Source organism: Cariama cristata, unplaced genomic scaffold, assembly GCF_000690535.1.
Source record: "Cariama cristata isolate BGI_N322 unplaced genomic scaffold, ASM69053v1 scaffold46346, whole genome shotgun sequence".
Taxonomy (NCBI): domain Eukaryota; kingdom Metazoa; phylum Chordata; class Aves; order Cariamiformes; family Cariamidae; genus Cariama; species Cariama cristata.
The window spans coordinates 1-16,949 of NW_009621282.1; the positions used below are offsets into that span (position 1 = coordinate 1).

General features: G+C 37.5%; 1 protein-coding gene across 1 annotated transcript; it reads right to left on the minus strand.

Moving 5' to 3' along the window:
* Positions 1-13: 13 nt before the first annotated feature.
* On the minus strand, positions 14-10,131 carry RAD21 (RAD21 homolog (S. pombe); the record flags this gene model as incomplete). The annotated part of the gene is made up of 10 exons (XM_009701880.1): positions 9,954-10,131; positions 7,947-8,076; positions 5,699-5,798; positions 4,621-4,727; positions 3,550-3,753; positions 2,824-2,949; positions 2,503-2,625; positions 1,028-1,251; positions 535-700; positions 14-165 (listed from the first exon to the last, which is right to left on the minus strand). Coding segments are annotated over exons 1-10 (1,476 nt in total), but the record flags the coding sequence as incomplete, so codon positions are not given.
* Between the last annotated feature and the right edge of the window lie 6,818 nt (positions 10,132-16,949).

Below are 16,949 nucleotides of genomic sequence, written 5' to 3' on the forward strand. Positions count from 1 at the left end.
TAATCTCACTCACAGGTAACACTGGTTCTGGTTCTACTTGCTGCAGTTTGCGTTTAACACCTGTCTGAGGTGGTGGGGGTGGCATAACAGATTCATCCAGGTTGGTTCTGCTGCCTTCCATCATTGATTCTTGTAAACGACTTGGTTCTTCCAGAATAGGTTCATCTATATTCCACAAGAAACTCAGTTTTAGATACTTAGGTACAGTTTCAAAGTACATTACTAAGTCCAATCTGCTATTAATTTAGAATTCAGCATTCTTAACAGCCTGTGTAGCTTTCGCAGTGACTTTAACAGAATTGGTACAGATGTGCATATAACCCAATCCAATACTAATTTAATCCACTGGATCAAAAATGAATCTAAGTGTCTTCTACTTCTAGGAAAAAAAAGCTATTTTAAGTCACAGACTGTAAACAACCATTATAAAGCTCTTTGGTTCATTTATAATCTTTGGTAACTTAATATAAAGTACAAACAAAAGAGAAAAATAAGCTCTGAGGGATAGCAGAGCATCTTTGACAAGACACAAACCAATGACATCTCGTTGCTGCTGTTGCTGTTGTTGTTGCTGCTCCTCTCTAGGAACCTCTGGGTTTTCAAAGTCTTTAAGGAACTCATCAAGGTTGTCAGCTTCTCCACCTTTCCTCCTCTTTCTTAGGTCTTCTGGTACCAGGGGTGTAAGACAACGAGTAAAGAGCTACAGGGAAAAGGTTACATTATTCACTACTGTAGTTCTCAGTGTCTTTAATTTCATTTCAGATCTAGCGATTATGGGTCATCTTCCTTTCCCATTTATTTAGGTTCCTCTCCAACAGTAGCAACATTACAAAAAATTCATTTATTTCTGTAACTGATAATTATTTTCAGCACTGGTGTTATCTTAGTTGTTTTAATGAGGCTTTTCTTTTTTAAAATGATGAATACTGCTATCACTATATCGCTATTCATATGCTGATGTTTACTATATATGATGTACAATCCTGAATATAGTCCATTTAGAAATGAACGTGCACAAAAACATTACCTTCAGTAGCCTGTTATTCCACAAAGGTTGTGCAGGCAGAGAGAAAAGCTTTTCAACTCCACCAGTTTCTTTCCACATCATCAGTTTCTTAGTAGGAGGTGCCAAGTCCAAAGTAGTAACAATATCAGAGTAGTCACTTAATTGGGCTCGAATAGTCTTGCTATCCAGTTCTTTCACACTGTCCACAATCAGCTTCCTCTTCCTCTTTGCTTTGGTTTCCTTGACTGTTGAGATTTTTAGCAAGCAATGAAGGTTAGCTCAAACAGATACCACACTGTAGAATAATCCTGCAGGTTCTCTATAGGTCTTATTTGCCCATGTATAAAGCTGCCTCAAGAATCTATGGCAATGTTAGCTTTGGGAGAAGGAATGAAAAGCTATAAGCACCTTGAAAGGTCAAACACTACGAATGCTGTCCCATAACTGACAAATTCTTGTGTATACTTCTGTGTATATATATACATATATAGTTCTACTGAATCTACCTAAGCCTCAATGACCTCAGCCACACATGCCTCCCTCCCTTATGGCTTGCCTGTCAGGCTGGTGTTCTTCAGGAACAACCCCCCAGGTGCCTCTGACCAAAGAGTCAAAATACCACACCAAGTTTTCCCCTAAGCCCTATCTGAGTTTTGGTAGTGTTAATGTGGGTGGTTATCTTACCTGTACCTCTCATCCTGCTCTAGAATGACTTTACTGTACATTGCTTACAGCCTGGCACTCTGCAGCAGACCCTGAAGCTCTGGCAAACGCTGTCTTTGCTGGTTGCAGCTGACCAGCTAGGACCTCTGGTGCAAGCTTGCCGCCAGAGGGCAGCGCTAGGGCCCTTTAACTGGCCAAGCAGTAAATCAGGGCCTGGAGTTCAGTCTGAAAACACAGGACAAACTACATTTTTTCCAGATCTTATTTTTTTAATAAAGCAGGGATCTCTTTATAATGAGCCAAATACACTACCAGTTAAAATAAGAAAGTGTCTTGCATTAGAGAAAAAGACAAGGAATCTCACTATTTAGTAGAACTTCAAATACAAAGATGCATCTCCTGAATTCTGCAGTTCATTAAAGCTATGAATCACTAGAACAGTACTCATTCTGAGTGTAAACAGTCACTCCTGGTCATCAAACAAAGCATATTAAGAACTGTACTACACTACAGATAATGTATTAAAGACATGATGAGTTCTATTCCAACTCATTGTATTTTGACTAGCATGCTTACCAAAAGCTACAGTATCATGCCACTGTACACAATGACTGCAGAGACTACAAACTAGTATACTCCAAGACCACTGAGGTAAGTTACCTACCTGGAAAGTACTGGAAGGCTACCGTTAGAATAAAAGGAATTCAGCACTTGGTCCCTGTTTTCCAACTGAGGAGTAGAGTCAGCAGCAGTGCTAGACATTCATTTCCACTCCATCAAGCTAAGGTGGTCTCTGATGACCCACACAAAATATTACCAAACAGCTTACTCACCAGTTATGTCAATAGGCTCCAGAGCAAAAGCTTCCTCTTCATTGGGAACAAGCGTTGTCTGATCAGTCATAGTTGGTAACGGTTCAACTGGATCTACCGAGTCCGGGCTGTCTGGTCCACCCACTGCCAATGAGAACAAGTATCTTGCACTATGTCAAAACATTAAGAAACTGTGCTACCCTTCTCATCCCCTCCTCCACACCTTAAAAGTGGTTTACCACATTTCATACTTTTGAGCTCAACATGCTTTTAAGGAATTAGAATCTCGATTAAATTAGTTGAACACAAATAATTCCAGATCTAGCCCTAGATCGTACTCACTTGATACATTATCATCATCATCCATATCATCGTGGGGAGGTTGCTCTGGCATCATTACTCCACTTTCCGAGAGTGCAGGTGGGTCATCAAAAATACCACCATCATTATTACTGAGAAGTTTGTCATCTGAAACAACCACATGAAAGAATCAGTTTTGCATCCACAAATTCATGAAATAAGTATAGACAAATTTATTAAGTACAGACAAATTTATGACAACACAGATAAAGATAGTGCAAAGGCTAGAGAAACCTACACTTTCAATGCCAACACAAAAGCAATTAGTAGTGCGTTTTCATGGCACATCTCAGCTTAAATTTTGAGCTTACAGATAACCTTTATTACAATACACTTGCCACATATATGCATCTTACTGTTTCTTAGTATTTCACAGAGAAGCACTCAATACAATTCTCAACACACTAATTAAACTCTTGGAAGGAGTCAAAGAACAAGAAGAGTTGCATATTGATTTTTCTCTAAAGAACCTTACATTTAGAATGGAAAAACTCTGATGATTTAATTTTACTTCATTTGAAATATGCCAACGCTTAACATGCCACACATCATCTATACTGCTGTAGCACTCAAAACAGAATTCCACTGCTGAAGGTGTAACTTAGAGAGGGACCTTGGCAACAAACAAAAGAACCTGCCCCCATCCCCCCAAGAACCAATTACTGAGGCAGAAGGTAGGACAGATGAAAAATAATTTCTCAAACATACCCAATATTCCACCATCATTTCCTTCTCCAAAGTTATCATCTTTGTATTGGTCTTCATATTCCAGGTGATTAGATTTCTCATTGAGGTGACTGGTGCTCTGTTCAGGTTCCAGTAGGAGATTGGAAGCACTGGTGCTCACTAGCATGTCATCCTCAAATGCACTACCTTCTCTCATCATCTCACGATCATCCATCCCAAAGTCACCTGCAAGAATACAATTTCACTGCTATAAATGCTAAAGAACCAAGATGCAAGACACCTAGCTAATCAAATCAGTCAAGGCCCAAATGTAAGACTAAACTTCATTTCAAGTTATCTCTATTGCAGAGTTAATGACAAGATGCAAGGAATTATGCCCAGCAATACCACAGCAAAATATACAATTATATAAATAACGATCTCCTCTTCAAAGCACTTTATTACACTTATTTGAATTGATTTTTGCAAGATCTTACTAAATTTTAGCTTGACTGAAACCAAAGAGTTCCAAGGAATTCAAAGAAGTTGTACCTTACGCCTCGAGGTTGGGCCTCATGTATAGAGAGCAAACCAACACCATCATCAATACCTAGATTATACTTTCAAAAAGATTACTAAGTTATGGATTACATTATTGTACTCTGGAAACTAAATATTCAAATACAACTGTCTTCAGGCTTTGCTTCAGATCTTAGAACACTGTCCTTGAAAAGATACTGAAAGAAGTAAACTAGCCACCACTGAGTGCTTCAGCTTTAGAAATCTAACAGTTCCTGACTAAAAACAGGCCTACAATTAAAGCAACGGCTGACTTCATAGTCACACCACATTTTGAAAATTGTAATTGACATAGTACTTCACTAATTAACCTGACTGAATATTCTTCAGCTTTATATAGGCAGCTAGAAGCTTGCTGAATATTAGAGGACAGGCTTTTTGGAAAAACTGACACAAACAAACTCAAAATTAAACACAACATGTTTGATCTAATTTGTTTTGTACTTAGTGGGAATTCTGTAGTAATTGCAAAACCATAACTTTACAGTTACCAAAACTAGCTTAGTTACACATAATAATACACGAGATTTTTACCGAAGTCATTATCCTGGAGGATACTGATGTTGCCTACTTCTTCTCTCATTGTAATTTCTTCCACTCTACTCTGGTTCAAACTGAACTGCTGGGCCACATCAATATCACTTAAACAAACAAAAGGCAATTATTAAAAATCTCCATTTAAAAAAAAACCCAACAACAACAAAAGAGATAAAGCCTGCTTAGAGAAATGTGAAATTAGTTCCTAAAAAGTACACCATACACTTGAGTGAATTAATGAAAAAGCTAATGGTGAATACAGAATAGAAAACACTACTTAAAACAGTAAGACCATTCATGGTTAAAACCTACCATGCAAATTGTGTTAGCTTCTGGGAAACGTATCAGTAACCTCTCTTACTCCTTGCTATGTTGAGGTCACTAATTTTAAAGGCCAAATTAGTAAGTAAGAAAGACTTCCTCTCCTTGAATTTCAAAAGCTATTAATATAATTTATCAAAAAGCGTATCTAGTAACAGTACCAAGTTAACACTCTCTGTGATGTGTTAAGGTACGTTTCTTAGAAGAACAAAGAATTTTTATGCAGTTTCACATTACTATATACTCTAATTTGAATATAAACCAAATAGAACATAGAGTAAAGCAAACTGTATCCCACTATGAATAATCCAAAAGGGTAATATTAATTTTTTAAAGATCAAGAACTATTCAAGTTGTATACTTGTTACTATGTTTACAAGTAACCTATTAGTATTAAAAAGTTTAAACACTTAAAAGTGCCACTACAGGAGGTCAACAAGGACATCTCCATAAAACTAATCTTGTCTAACCTGAGAGCGTACGTGATGCACAGCACCTTGCATACAAGAAAAAAGGAAATTATAATACAGATCTGAGTTTTTCAAAAGCTTCTGCAAGGACAGGTTTAACTTCTGTTAAAATTACTTAAAATCAATACAAAGATGATTGCATACTTGCTTGGTATATTACATGACTTAAGTTACCTACAGATTACATTTTAATTCAGCAATGAGTTTACTGTTTAAAACCAGGTTCTCCTCAACTAAAACCAAACATCATTTGCATGGAAATACAAAAAACAAACCTAGCTTACTCTAGATCAGGAAGTGGTTGGTCAAAATCATGAAATTCCTCAGGTAAGGTAATAGCATTGTAAGCAGCCTCTCTGTTTTCCTCAGGCAAATCGACAACCCCTGCAGAGAAGAACACTCAGACATCAGTTCCCGTTCCTTCAAGGACAGAATTTTTCTCATGCCTTCAGCATTGTTCTCTCTGCATGAGCTTCTTGTCTTTAAATTGTTGAATGGAACCAATGCTAGACACCCATGAAAAAACCTTAGATAATGTTAGTATTGAGTCTAAATTCAAAATATATACCTTCAAGACCTTGTACTGTTTTGTATAACCCTGGAAGCCTTGAATCACTCAACGATGTTTATGTAGCTCTGCATTGTGCTAACCCAGGCATTGTATGTCATCACAACACCATGCAAGTACCTGCTACAAAATAATTTTATCATGATGCTCCAGACGAGCTAGTTAGTCCTATATTTTGATTTGGGTAAAGCAGCAGCAACAGAGTATGACTACTTTGCTACTGCTCATTTAATCAGTTCAATTAGCTCTGAAAGTCTCAGCACAGTACTGACTGTACTTGGGCCACACAAACTCTTAGGCTTCTTCATTTAAAAGAGCTGGATTACCTAAACCACATACATACCTTGTCTTATCCTCCGATATGCTTAATCTGCTATTCAGCAGGCATTCTCAGAGCATGACTATCAGATTAGGCATCACACAAAAACAGTGCCAGTAGTTGCTGCCTTTCTTATTCAAAGGCTTAGAGGCCAGGACTCTTGAAAGTACATGGGAAATGCAGGCTCAATTCCTTTTGTAACTTGCAGAGGATTTGGGCTCTACGTTTTGCCTTCTGACCCACACAACACAGGCAATTCTGAGGTACAGATACTTCAGAAGCACTCTGCCCACTGTGTTCCCCTCCTCAATGGATAATCAAAGAACCACTGTTCAGAGAGACCTGGAACAAGCATGAGTCTGTAGTTTACTCATCTTGGTACTTGGCTAGGAATGAAGAAAACTAGTCCATCTTTTCAGGGCTACCCAGTATTTTTACCTGTCGGCTGCTTAAAATAAAATGTGTAAATAATTCTCAGAGCAGACAGGACCAAGACAATGCCTAAACCACAAAGCTGATAAACTGAGAACAAAGACAAGTGCCTCTACTTGTTTCAGGTCAGCATGCCACTTTTTGTAAATCTTGTTTCACCTTCCACACGCGCTTTGTTGCCAGCGGGAAAATTGGGAAAACATATTGCCTTGTGGAATTAGACAAATTTATGTGTTCTTGTCACCCAGGGAAGTTAAATGCAATAGTAAACAAAAAATTGGCAACAGTCAACAAATTGCCACTGAAAGTGACACAAAGTTCAATGCCTGAATCACAATGTGAAGATCAGGAAATTAAGATAAAGGCATTATATACCTTAAGTTTTCTCAAAGTTACTGTTGCACTGGATTTCAAGAGTTGCCTTCTAAAAAAGTCTTCCTTAAGTTCAGCTTTAAATTCTATTACACTCACAAACGTAAAAAGGTAGAATATGATTCAGCAGTTGTGAGTATCCAGCATCACTGGCCCAGCTGCACTCCAGCTGGGAAAAAAGTTTCCTAGAGCAGAATTAAAAAAAACTATCAACCTTGTGTAAACCAAGCAATTAATTGCTGGATGGAAATTTATTTCAGGTATTAATATGGCTCCCAATCTTAATGGAAAATCTTAAGAGTAAGCAACAGTAGAGGGGGAAGTTATGTGTTGCACATACAAAAGGGAAAATACCTTTGTTGCGCACATTACAGTTCACATTATTTCCAGAAACTAAAATTTGAAAGTGGTAAAAAAACCAGCTTACTTCTATGTTTCCTTAGTAACTCATGGCAAGGCAATCTTTACCCTTGATGGAAACCAGTTCCCTTCTGGGAGTACATCAACTGGCCTTTTTCAGACTTGTAACAGAAGGTAAAAACCATGCAGCATATTTCCATTTAACATCATACACCAACAACAGTCAAAATAATAATTGAGATTTTACTGAATCAGCACTAATAAGAAAAGGCTTTGTTCAGAATTCAATTAAAAGATGTTTTTCAGCATACAACTCAATCACACAGTCAGCCTGAAGCTGTGCTAAAGAAAATAACTTCTTGTATAATCCTGTATAACTTCATCTAATTCTTCTACAGAGATAGGAAGGTAGAATTGTACACCTTAATAAATATCATTATGTAACAACATAACTTTTCAGAGAGTGCTTAAGGACAGATACCTGGACGAAAAGCCATCTTAATCTTAATGAAAGCCTCATTACAGTCTGCAAGAAGATATTTTGCTTTTCTGTGGTAGATTCTAACAACGCCTAGTAAGAGATGTCCTGAGGTTCGAAGTGCCATCTTCACCTAAAAACATATTGCACAATTAGTGAATTAGATGTAGCCTTACTTTTTTCCCTTTAATGAAATTTCAGTCAGCTTTGCATGAGTTTTTCAGTAACACCAATTCTCCCAAAATAAGTATAAAAATCAGCAGAAAACTATAGAAAGAAAGAATGCAAAGGACACAGTTCAAGATGATACTCTACATATTATTTATGGATGACTTGGCAAATATCAGTAAATTAATAGCAGCTCACTTCAGGAATTCCCAAACACTGCTGTCTAGTAAAAAAAGAAAATATGACAAGACAAAACCCATTTTACCACATCTTTTTGACATCTTTGTTACTTTAATTGTGAAAAAAGTGAAAAATACTAAAATTTGGACAGCCATAAATCACAAATTGATTAAGTAAAATTTGGTTAAAAACTGTTACTTGTTACCTCTCCATCTTCTGTCCTGCAGTTAAGGAGAAAATCAGAGAGAAACAGTGGAAGATGTGGGGTGTCCATAAACAAGTACTACCACATTAAAACAAGATTAAGTTCCTTTCCTTTTTAACCTCACTGCTTTACTACATAATCAAGTATCTGCTGTGGGAACAGAAAACTGATTAAAAAAATCCACAGAAGGACTCTTCTTCAGTACTTTAGTTTGAAAGAGCATAAGACTTGTGTTGAAGGGTACACAGAACAATTGTCTCCCAGAAAGATTATGCCAGCCAGGGTTTAACCTCAAACTCTAAGAATTCAAAATTGTTATTGCATACAATGTTTTTCTAGTATCCCAGCTGATGAAAGTGTTACAGAAAGTTAAATACATGAAAGAGTGCCTATCAATTCCTCCTTTTTCTAAAAGAATGCTGCAGTTCACTAGTGAGTTCATGAACATTATCTTCTTTCTAAATCCTTCCAGAGCTGACACTGAAACAAATCACTGTTTTGGAATAGCAAGTATCTCTGTGATTATACTACACATTTTTTGTTTATACTTAGCAGTTCTTCCAAAATCCAGAGCGGCATTATAGGAACGCTGTTATATTTGTATCAACCAAAAGAAAGATAAAAATAAGTTTACTTTCTTTTTCAAATAGTTGCTTTTCTTATAAGACATTCAGACATCTGTTAAGTGACAAAAGTCAACACCATATCACTCCACTAGTTCTTAAATGGAAAATTTCATTTTCAGAAGTAGTAGAGGAAAAAAAAAACACATTTAGGGACCCAAGTTCCTCAAAATTTCCTCTGGTTTCACAATAGCCATCCAGAAGTGTTATGTTCTTTCAATTTTGTTGCTATCTATTCACTTCCAAGAAAACCAGAGACTACAAGCTTCAAAAGCAAGGCTTTTACACTACAGCGTAGCACTTTTATTACATGGAAAACTATTCTCATGTAACCAGTAACATTACAAACTACCACAATACTTCAGATCTTTTTGCTGTAGATAAGCAGAAACATGCTTTTAACTTAGGTCACAAGCATAAACAAGAGTATCTTAAGTATTATTTCTACAGCTCCCAGTAACAACAGCACTGAAAGAAAAGAGTGTCATCATACGGTCTTTAAAAGTTACTTCTTGGAAAGCTTGGGCTCTCCTCTCTTCCAAACATTTGCTTCTAAATCATGCATAACACATCAAGATACAAGTCCTCCATTTATACAAAGCAAGACATTTGTAACTAAATTGCATGATACTTTAGCATTAGAAAATTGACAAGAAAATACTCTCTGGAATCAAAGAGTCAATAGAGTATTTCACATCTGAACAGACCTTTCTGCCCTTTAAATTAGCAACATTACTAATTTTATTTGTTTCAGTGACCCAAATAGTAACTACCACCTGTACACACCATTTCTTTTCACTACAAGATAACATTACATCAGTGTAAAATAGATACCTTTGGTGAAATGATACTTTCCACACTGCTCTCCAGATTGCATTCAAAAACATGGGCTTTGGTTAGCTTCTTATCCCAGTGGGCCGCCAGCCAGATTTTGGCCAGCGGCCCACGCTTGCTCAGGACAAAGTGGGCATAGAACATGGTCCCAGATGTCTAAAACAAAGTGCAAACCTGTAAAGAGAAAGCCAAATTTATTCTTTTTCTAGAAAAACTTTCATGAGGCACATCTTTGTAAATACACCCCTTATCCATAGTATGCAAAGCACATGTTTGCTTTTCAATCATTAAGGTCAGACCATTTGTATAAAATATTTAAGAAGCCAACACTTAGCAGCGGTGGCCATGTAATAGCATATATATTTACTGCAGAGGAAATATAAAGCAGGAAGAACAGCAACCAATGAGCATTTCCATAATTTAAAAACGTTTACTATTCTGCAAGCAAAAAAACCTTTGAATATATTAGACTTTATGGTAATGATACCAAACTCATATAATACAAACACACACATCTTAGAGTTTTCAGTCCACAGTAGTTTTCTGCCACTTCCATATCTCTTTATACTTCAGGACCTACTACTATACTACACCAGTATATACTTTACATTGTTTCAGTAAAACATTCAGCATTATAAAATACAGAACCCTAAACTTTTTGGAATTAATCATATTTTCTTAAACAGAAAGTACAACTGTATCTTCATTTCTTAACAGACTGCTCTGCCTTTTCATAATCCTCTCAGTAACACTTCCCATTTTTTACTCAAGTGTTGATAAAAATGGTAAGTAAATTGACTGCATTATTCCAAACTTCCTGAAGATTTCATTTTCTTTCTCCTTTACCAGACAAACAGACTTCCTTTTATCTATTTACCTAGTAATCTCCTTCTTAGGGCTGATAAGATGCCAACATATCAAACCATGGGGAAATAGAACAGCATGACACCTTACGATCTAAACATGACAATTTCACGCATGAGGTAAGTATGTGATTCAGTTCAACTACAGGTTGAGAAAAGAAGATTGCTGCTTTAAAAAGGTGGAAGATTCTCCACAAACAGTTTTTTCTCCAGCAATATCCATAACTAGGGAAAAAGAAATGAAAGAGAAGAAAAGGAGAGATGCAAGAAGTGCATTTCAATTTTCACCTCCTCCATGCCCACAGAAAAACTGCCAGAGGAAGCCCAGCAACCTAACAGTAAAAGCAGGGCAGTTTAATCTGGGAAGAGCCAGTGTGAGGAGCATCAGTTTCTAGCCATAAAAAAACCAACAGTGTTTCCCAAATGTATGCCAACACAACTTATAAGCAAACAGGGAACACACGGAAACACAAAGCATTGGTAAACATGACAGCTACAGATATGATTCTCAAAGTCAATTCCTAAACCATCCCGATTTACTTGTAGGTAAAAGACACAAGTTTTAAAGCAGCTACAGTACAGCTGTTGATATTTATAGGGTATGCTTCACAAAAAACAGAGGAGAAGCACAACTGTGACTGCTAGAAAAATAAGTATGGGGCAAGAGAAGCACTGCCATTACCGATTCGGTGGAAGCCAACCTCTAGATATCTGGATAATAAATGAAAAACTGTAGATCTAGGAGCAGATATCCGAAAGTAAAGGCAAATAAAAAAACCTTTTTTTTTAGGGAGGGGGTGACTTGTTTTAAAAAATGGGATTTGAAGGAATATAAAGGATAGGGAAATTATCTTTGTAGTGGTACCATACTCTGTACTTGTACTCACTCACAGTTCAACATGCAAGATGATGAAAGCTCTGAATTTCAGCTGCATTAAACAGAGAACAGAATTGTCTGGACAACAGAACTGATTATCAAGCTTACCTGTCTTAATAACAGACTGGCTACTGATTCTGTTCATAACCAAGAATGGACACAGTGGAGAGGATTTAAAGGAAATAAAGGCCATGCTCAGCTTCAGCTCGAGTTAACGCAGTAGATAAAGGATTAAAACTACTCTTAGGAGTGAAGTTGATAGTTTTTTGTTAATCTGCAGCTTTGTTATGACTCAAAGTTAAAATGCCATTTTTATTTGTTGAGATTGTATGGGGGCTAAGGACCACACTGCACAAAGATGGATATGAGCAAGTTTTTCTAGGAAGAACACTGAAACAATTTTGGAAGTCTCCTTGATCAATAAAAGTTAAAGGAAGGTATTCTACTTCCCCGACCCCCCGGTGCTTTGAAAAATCACACTATCTCAAAGGCCAGGAGACAATTCAAACCCTTGTGCTTTTTCAAAGGCCTCGCAGTATTTTTGTTTATATAGAGACATAACTTTGCACCACAGCTTTTTGATATTTTGAGTTGCGACCACAACCATGCAGTGCTCTGGTAACAACAAGCTTGTAAATTACCCCTAAATATGAGGAACAGTGGAAAACACAAACATACATTTAAAAAAACCACGCATATTACTCCTCTAAAAACTTTAAAGAACATTTGCAAAAGAACGTACTTTGATTCATGGAGTTTGGCACAATTATTCACCAACGTTTTACAATCATTAACATATGTAGCATGGACTTCACAAAACTTCAAACACACAGTTAACTGTAACCCTGAAAATATACTGAGGATTTCCTGTTAAATGTGCAACATACTATTTGGACAACTCAGAAAAAACTTATCACTTTAAATCCCAGATAGCAAGGGTAATGCAAGAGTAAGACAAATAACTATCTAAGATATCTAAGACGAAGCAAGGTTCCCCAAAAAATAAGGTGTCAAGATCACACCAAGGCTAATGATTTCACAACAATTTATTTTTTTTTTTTTTAAAACAGACACATTGTTGACTTCTGTCTTTTAAAGAACTGACAATCCAAGTCAAAGTACTCCCCATACAGGGGCTTAACATATGTAAATGGATTTCAAAACATATGCTTCGTTAGCAATTAAATCAAAGAATAGAGGCTGAAAACCACTGCACTAAGGGAAGGCACAGAAACAGTAAGTGGTCACCTGTATTTGTGGTGTTTCCTAGGTTTGACTACCACTCAGTACCGGAGTTACGGATCAAACCTAAAACTTGCTTGTAAGACTAATAAGAAGATTATATTACATGTGCAGGATACCTAAACTTTTGGAGTGAGTAAGAACCAAAAAAAAATAGCTTCTGACAGAGGTCTCCTGTTTCTCCTCATCCATTAATGAAGCCTTGCCACAACAAAATACATGAAGAGAACAGCGACAATCAGACTACAGATAGTTTTAAAGTGTGTTTTAATCTGAACTGTTGTTAACAGATAATACCTCTATTCCCTGAAACACTAATTTCCTGTAAGAATACGAGTCTCTGTCACTTTCAAATTCCAGCAGATGCTCTGCTTTGTATGGCAGTACCTGGGTTACAGCAACTGTACAAAGCCCACCTCTACGGTTCTGGACTGCAGCAGTTCAGCTACTGTCATTTAGAGCATCAGCCCAATTGTTTAAAGCAGGCCCCAATGGTCACTCTCACTTTCTCCAGATTTTTTTCCTTCTTCTCAGATAATCCTTTTCCTTATTTCAGGCTTTTTGTCTGATCTTTAATTCATAGGGCAAGTATGCTGATGCAGCGGCACAAAAGGAGAAGAAATAGATCTTCTGGCATAATTTGAGACTCAGATGAATGTTAAAGGAACTAAGAGTTTCTTGGAGCAGCACAGTGCTCATGCAGACATGTAAAACATATGTCGTTGGCTGCAAAAGCAACTCATAAGAATCCTCAAAAGAAAAAGGGTAGCTGATGGCTCTTAAAAAGCTTGTAAGGTAAAATATAACTGTTAATTTTTGAAATTGACTGACTATGAACCAGGACCTTAAAACTTGTTCTAAGAACTTACTCATTTTTCTGTCTTGCTTGCACTGCTCTGAGGCAAAAATAGTATGTACTCACACAAGACCAGGTGGGACCAAACCCTGATCTTGCCAAATTGGGCTTTTAAAAGACTTTAAACTTGACTTTAACTTTGAATTTGCTTCAATGTACCACAATTGTCCTTGGGTTACTCTGTCTATATTGGCTCTCAACAATCGCATAATCTTATTTGAAATATTTTTCCTTCTGTAGAAGTGTAAAAGAAGGCTATAGTTCTATACACAAAGTAACTGGTTTCGTTTTACGTGTGCAATACAATACAGATAGCACACAGGGTCTGATCCAGAATCTGTTTCATTCTCTCATCTAAGTATCTGATAATTGATCCTCGTGAAGCAGCAACAAGAAAATTGGGTAGATGCTACCCTACGAGCTTCATCTTAACCATCAATTCACAAATATTTAAGTCTTAAAATCCTTCTGCATATTAGAACAGCTATCTAAACTCTGAAAAGCACTCTCGCATAGCTTGAGATCCATCCTTCAAGACAGTCAGAAAGAAGCTTAACGAATCAACAGTCAACAATAATATTGCAGACAACAGATAGAATATTCACCATATTTTAATTTGTCAGTGGTTCACTCTAGTCCATTAAATCCACTTGCCTGTTGCTCTGCTAGATCAGGTTATGTATACACACACCAGTTCACAGGTTAAGTTCAGTCTTCAATTTTTTTTAATTGTCACCTACTTTTGTTCCTGTTGTACAGCTACTCCAGAACCACATTCATCCACTGATCAGCAGAAAACTTCCATACTACAGGTTAAAAACCAGACAGACATTTTAATTAATTTGTTCTTATGCTATCCCCTTCAATCTCTCTTCTTTGCTGGTTTCCCCCCTACACACATATTTTCATCTGATGCTGTCTCTGTTTCTGTTTTCCTAAGTGAAGCCGGCCCTGGGTAATCCGGGGAAGAGTGAGCTCACCCTGTGCACCTGCAGCAGTTGGAGCTGGCCCTGCCGGACTTCAGAAGTCCAGAAGGATTATCCTGACCCTGCAACTGTACTTTGAATTCTTCAATTTTAACTCATAATCCTTCACTATACAGTCCTCCTTACATGTCTAAAACTTCCCTAGTGCAGATACTTACTAACATTGTCTCACTAGTAGGTTTCATTAGTATACTGAACACCTGGTGCCACTGAAAAAAAAAAATCATCACAGGATCAGTTTTCACAAACTCCACTAATAACTCCTTATAGCTCAATGCCTCTTTTCAGCACTACCTTATTTCATCTCCTTCCTTCAACCACCTTTATAATTCTCTGGTTAATCAGTATTTTCCTGAGTTTTACTGTATTTCTTTGTGGCAACTGCAGCTTTACTGAAGTTCAGTGACAAGTCTCCTCAATTTCTTACAACCACAAAATCAATTATTGAAAAGATTGAACCAGTCCAACTTGACATGGATTTGATAAATGCATACAGCATTTTCCATTTGTCTCCAGGTCTTGGTATTTCCATCAACATTTTTTCTGAAATCCTATGGCTGATGTTGTACTACCAGGTCCATAATTGCTCAAAATACACCACTCCTTCACAGGAACTGCATTCACTGTTCTCCAATTACAATATACTATGCACCAACACAATCAAATTGCTAGAACCAGCACCCCACTAAAGTTACTAATTCAAAAAGCATATCACTCCAAATTATTGTAGAGAGTTTGAGATTATCGAACCCTATGAACGCTGTTGTTGGTCCCCCACAACCTCCATTTTCATATCTAAACCTGCAAGTATCCTGGCCTTGCCCCTAGATCCAGTATGTCTACTCATCCACTGGAAAAGAACCTTCATAATTTTAGGCCCCATCTCGATTAACCCAACCTGTTTTGCACAATTCCAGTTCAGAGTGAAACTAATACACTTGCAGAAACCATGTATTAACACACACCTTAAATGTACATAAGCTGAATAAAAGAATAGTATTCCTTATATTACTCCATCTTTTGTAACAGTTATTTCTCTGCACTGTTCACCCAAAGAGCTCAAATGTAAATAACTAACTTTCTAACACTTTGCCTCAAAGAAGTTAAGCTCATATATTAACTGAGGCAGCTATTCTTATTTCTGCGGGATATCCCATGACATCAGCAAACTGATGGCAAGACAAGACTAATTTAATTGTGCGGTAATTTAAGTTTATTGTAGGTCTCACTAGCTTTTTGCTCCTCCTCTTATTCCCCCCACCACACTAACTTCCTCTCTAGTTAAAACTCTAGATCAGTGGGCTTTATGTTTCCAAGTTTCACAGAATGTCAAATATTTACAAATGAACCTTCACAAAATAAAATGCAAGCCTAGCCCTGCTAATGCTTTGATGTTTCCTCATTTTGATGTAACGAGTTTTACTGAGGAAGAGATTAATGAAAGCGTATGCTTATTGCACACGTTCACACAATGTAGGCCTAAATGATAACTTCTCCAAATTTACAATATTTTCTTCCATGTGTCTAAATTTAACGAAAAGCCATTTTCAGTTAAACAGTGCCAGGCCAGTAAGTCACAGGGACGCCAAATTTCCTTTATTATTGATAAAGACACAACACCGTGGTTTACATTTAATAGAAGCCTTTAATTCAGGATCAGAGAGAAATCTTAAAAACTACAGCAAGATTTTTATGAGTGTCCACAGGAGCTGTTAGAGCAAGTTCTGAATTCTTCAAGAGGTAGTCATTTTTCAAGGGGCCTTTTATTTGCAGATCAACAGTCACAGTGCCCAGAAGGTAGTTCATACATTACTAGTAAGGATTGCGAAAACATTCAATAATCTGCCTTATCCAAGTAAGAAGTTAAATTACATTAGAAAATAAGAGTTAGATGAAACTTTGCTCCTTTCCCCCTCCCCAGACTGCAGCAGCCCCACTGCTACGCCGTCCCTTTCACCAACCTATAGCTGGGGATCTGCTACATTATTCTGGCTACCGGACCCCAACATACTGCTCCCTCGGCTCCCCCGTGGAAGTGGGGAGGTCACTGCGCTTCCGCGCGTGTTACCGCCCCGGGCTCAGAGACCGTCCCCACCACGGAGCGCACCCCGCCGCCGCACATTGCGCTCCCCCTCGGGGCTCTGTCCGTGCCGCCGCCAGGCCGCAGACGGG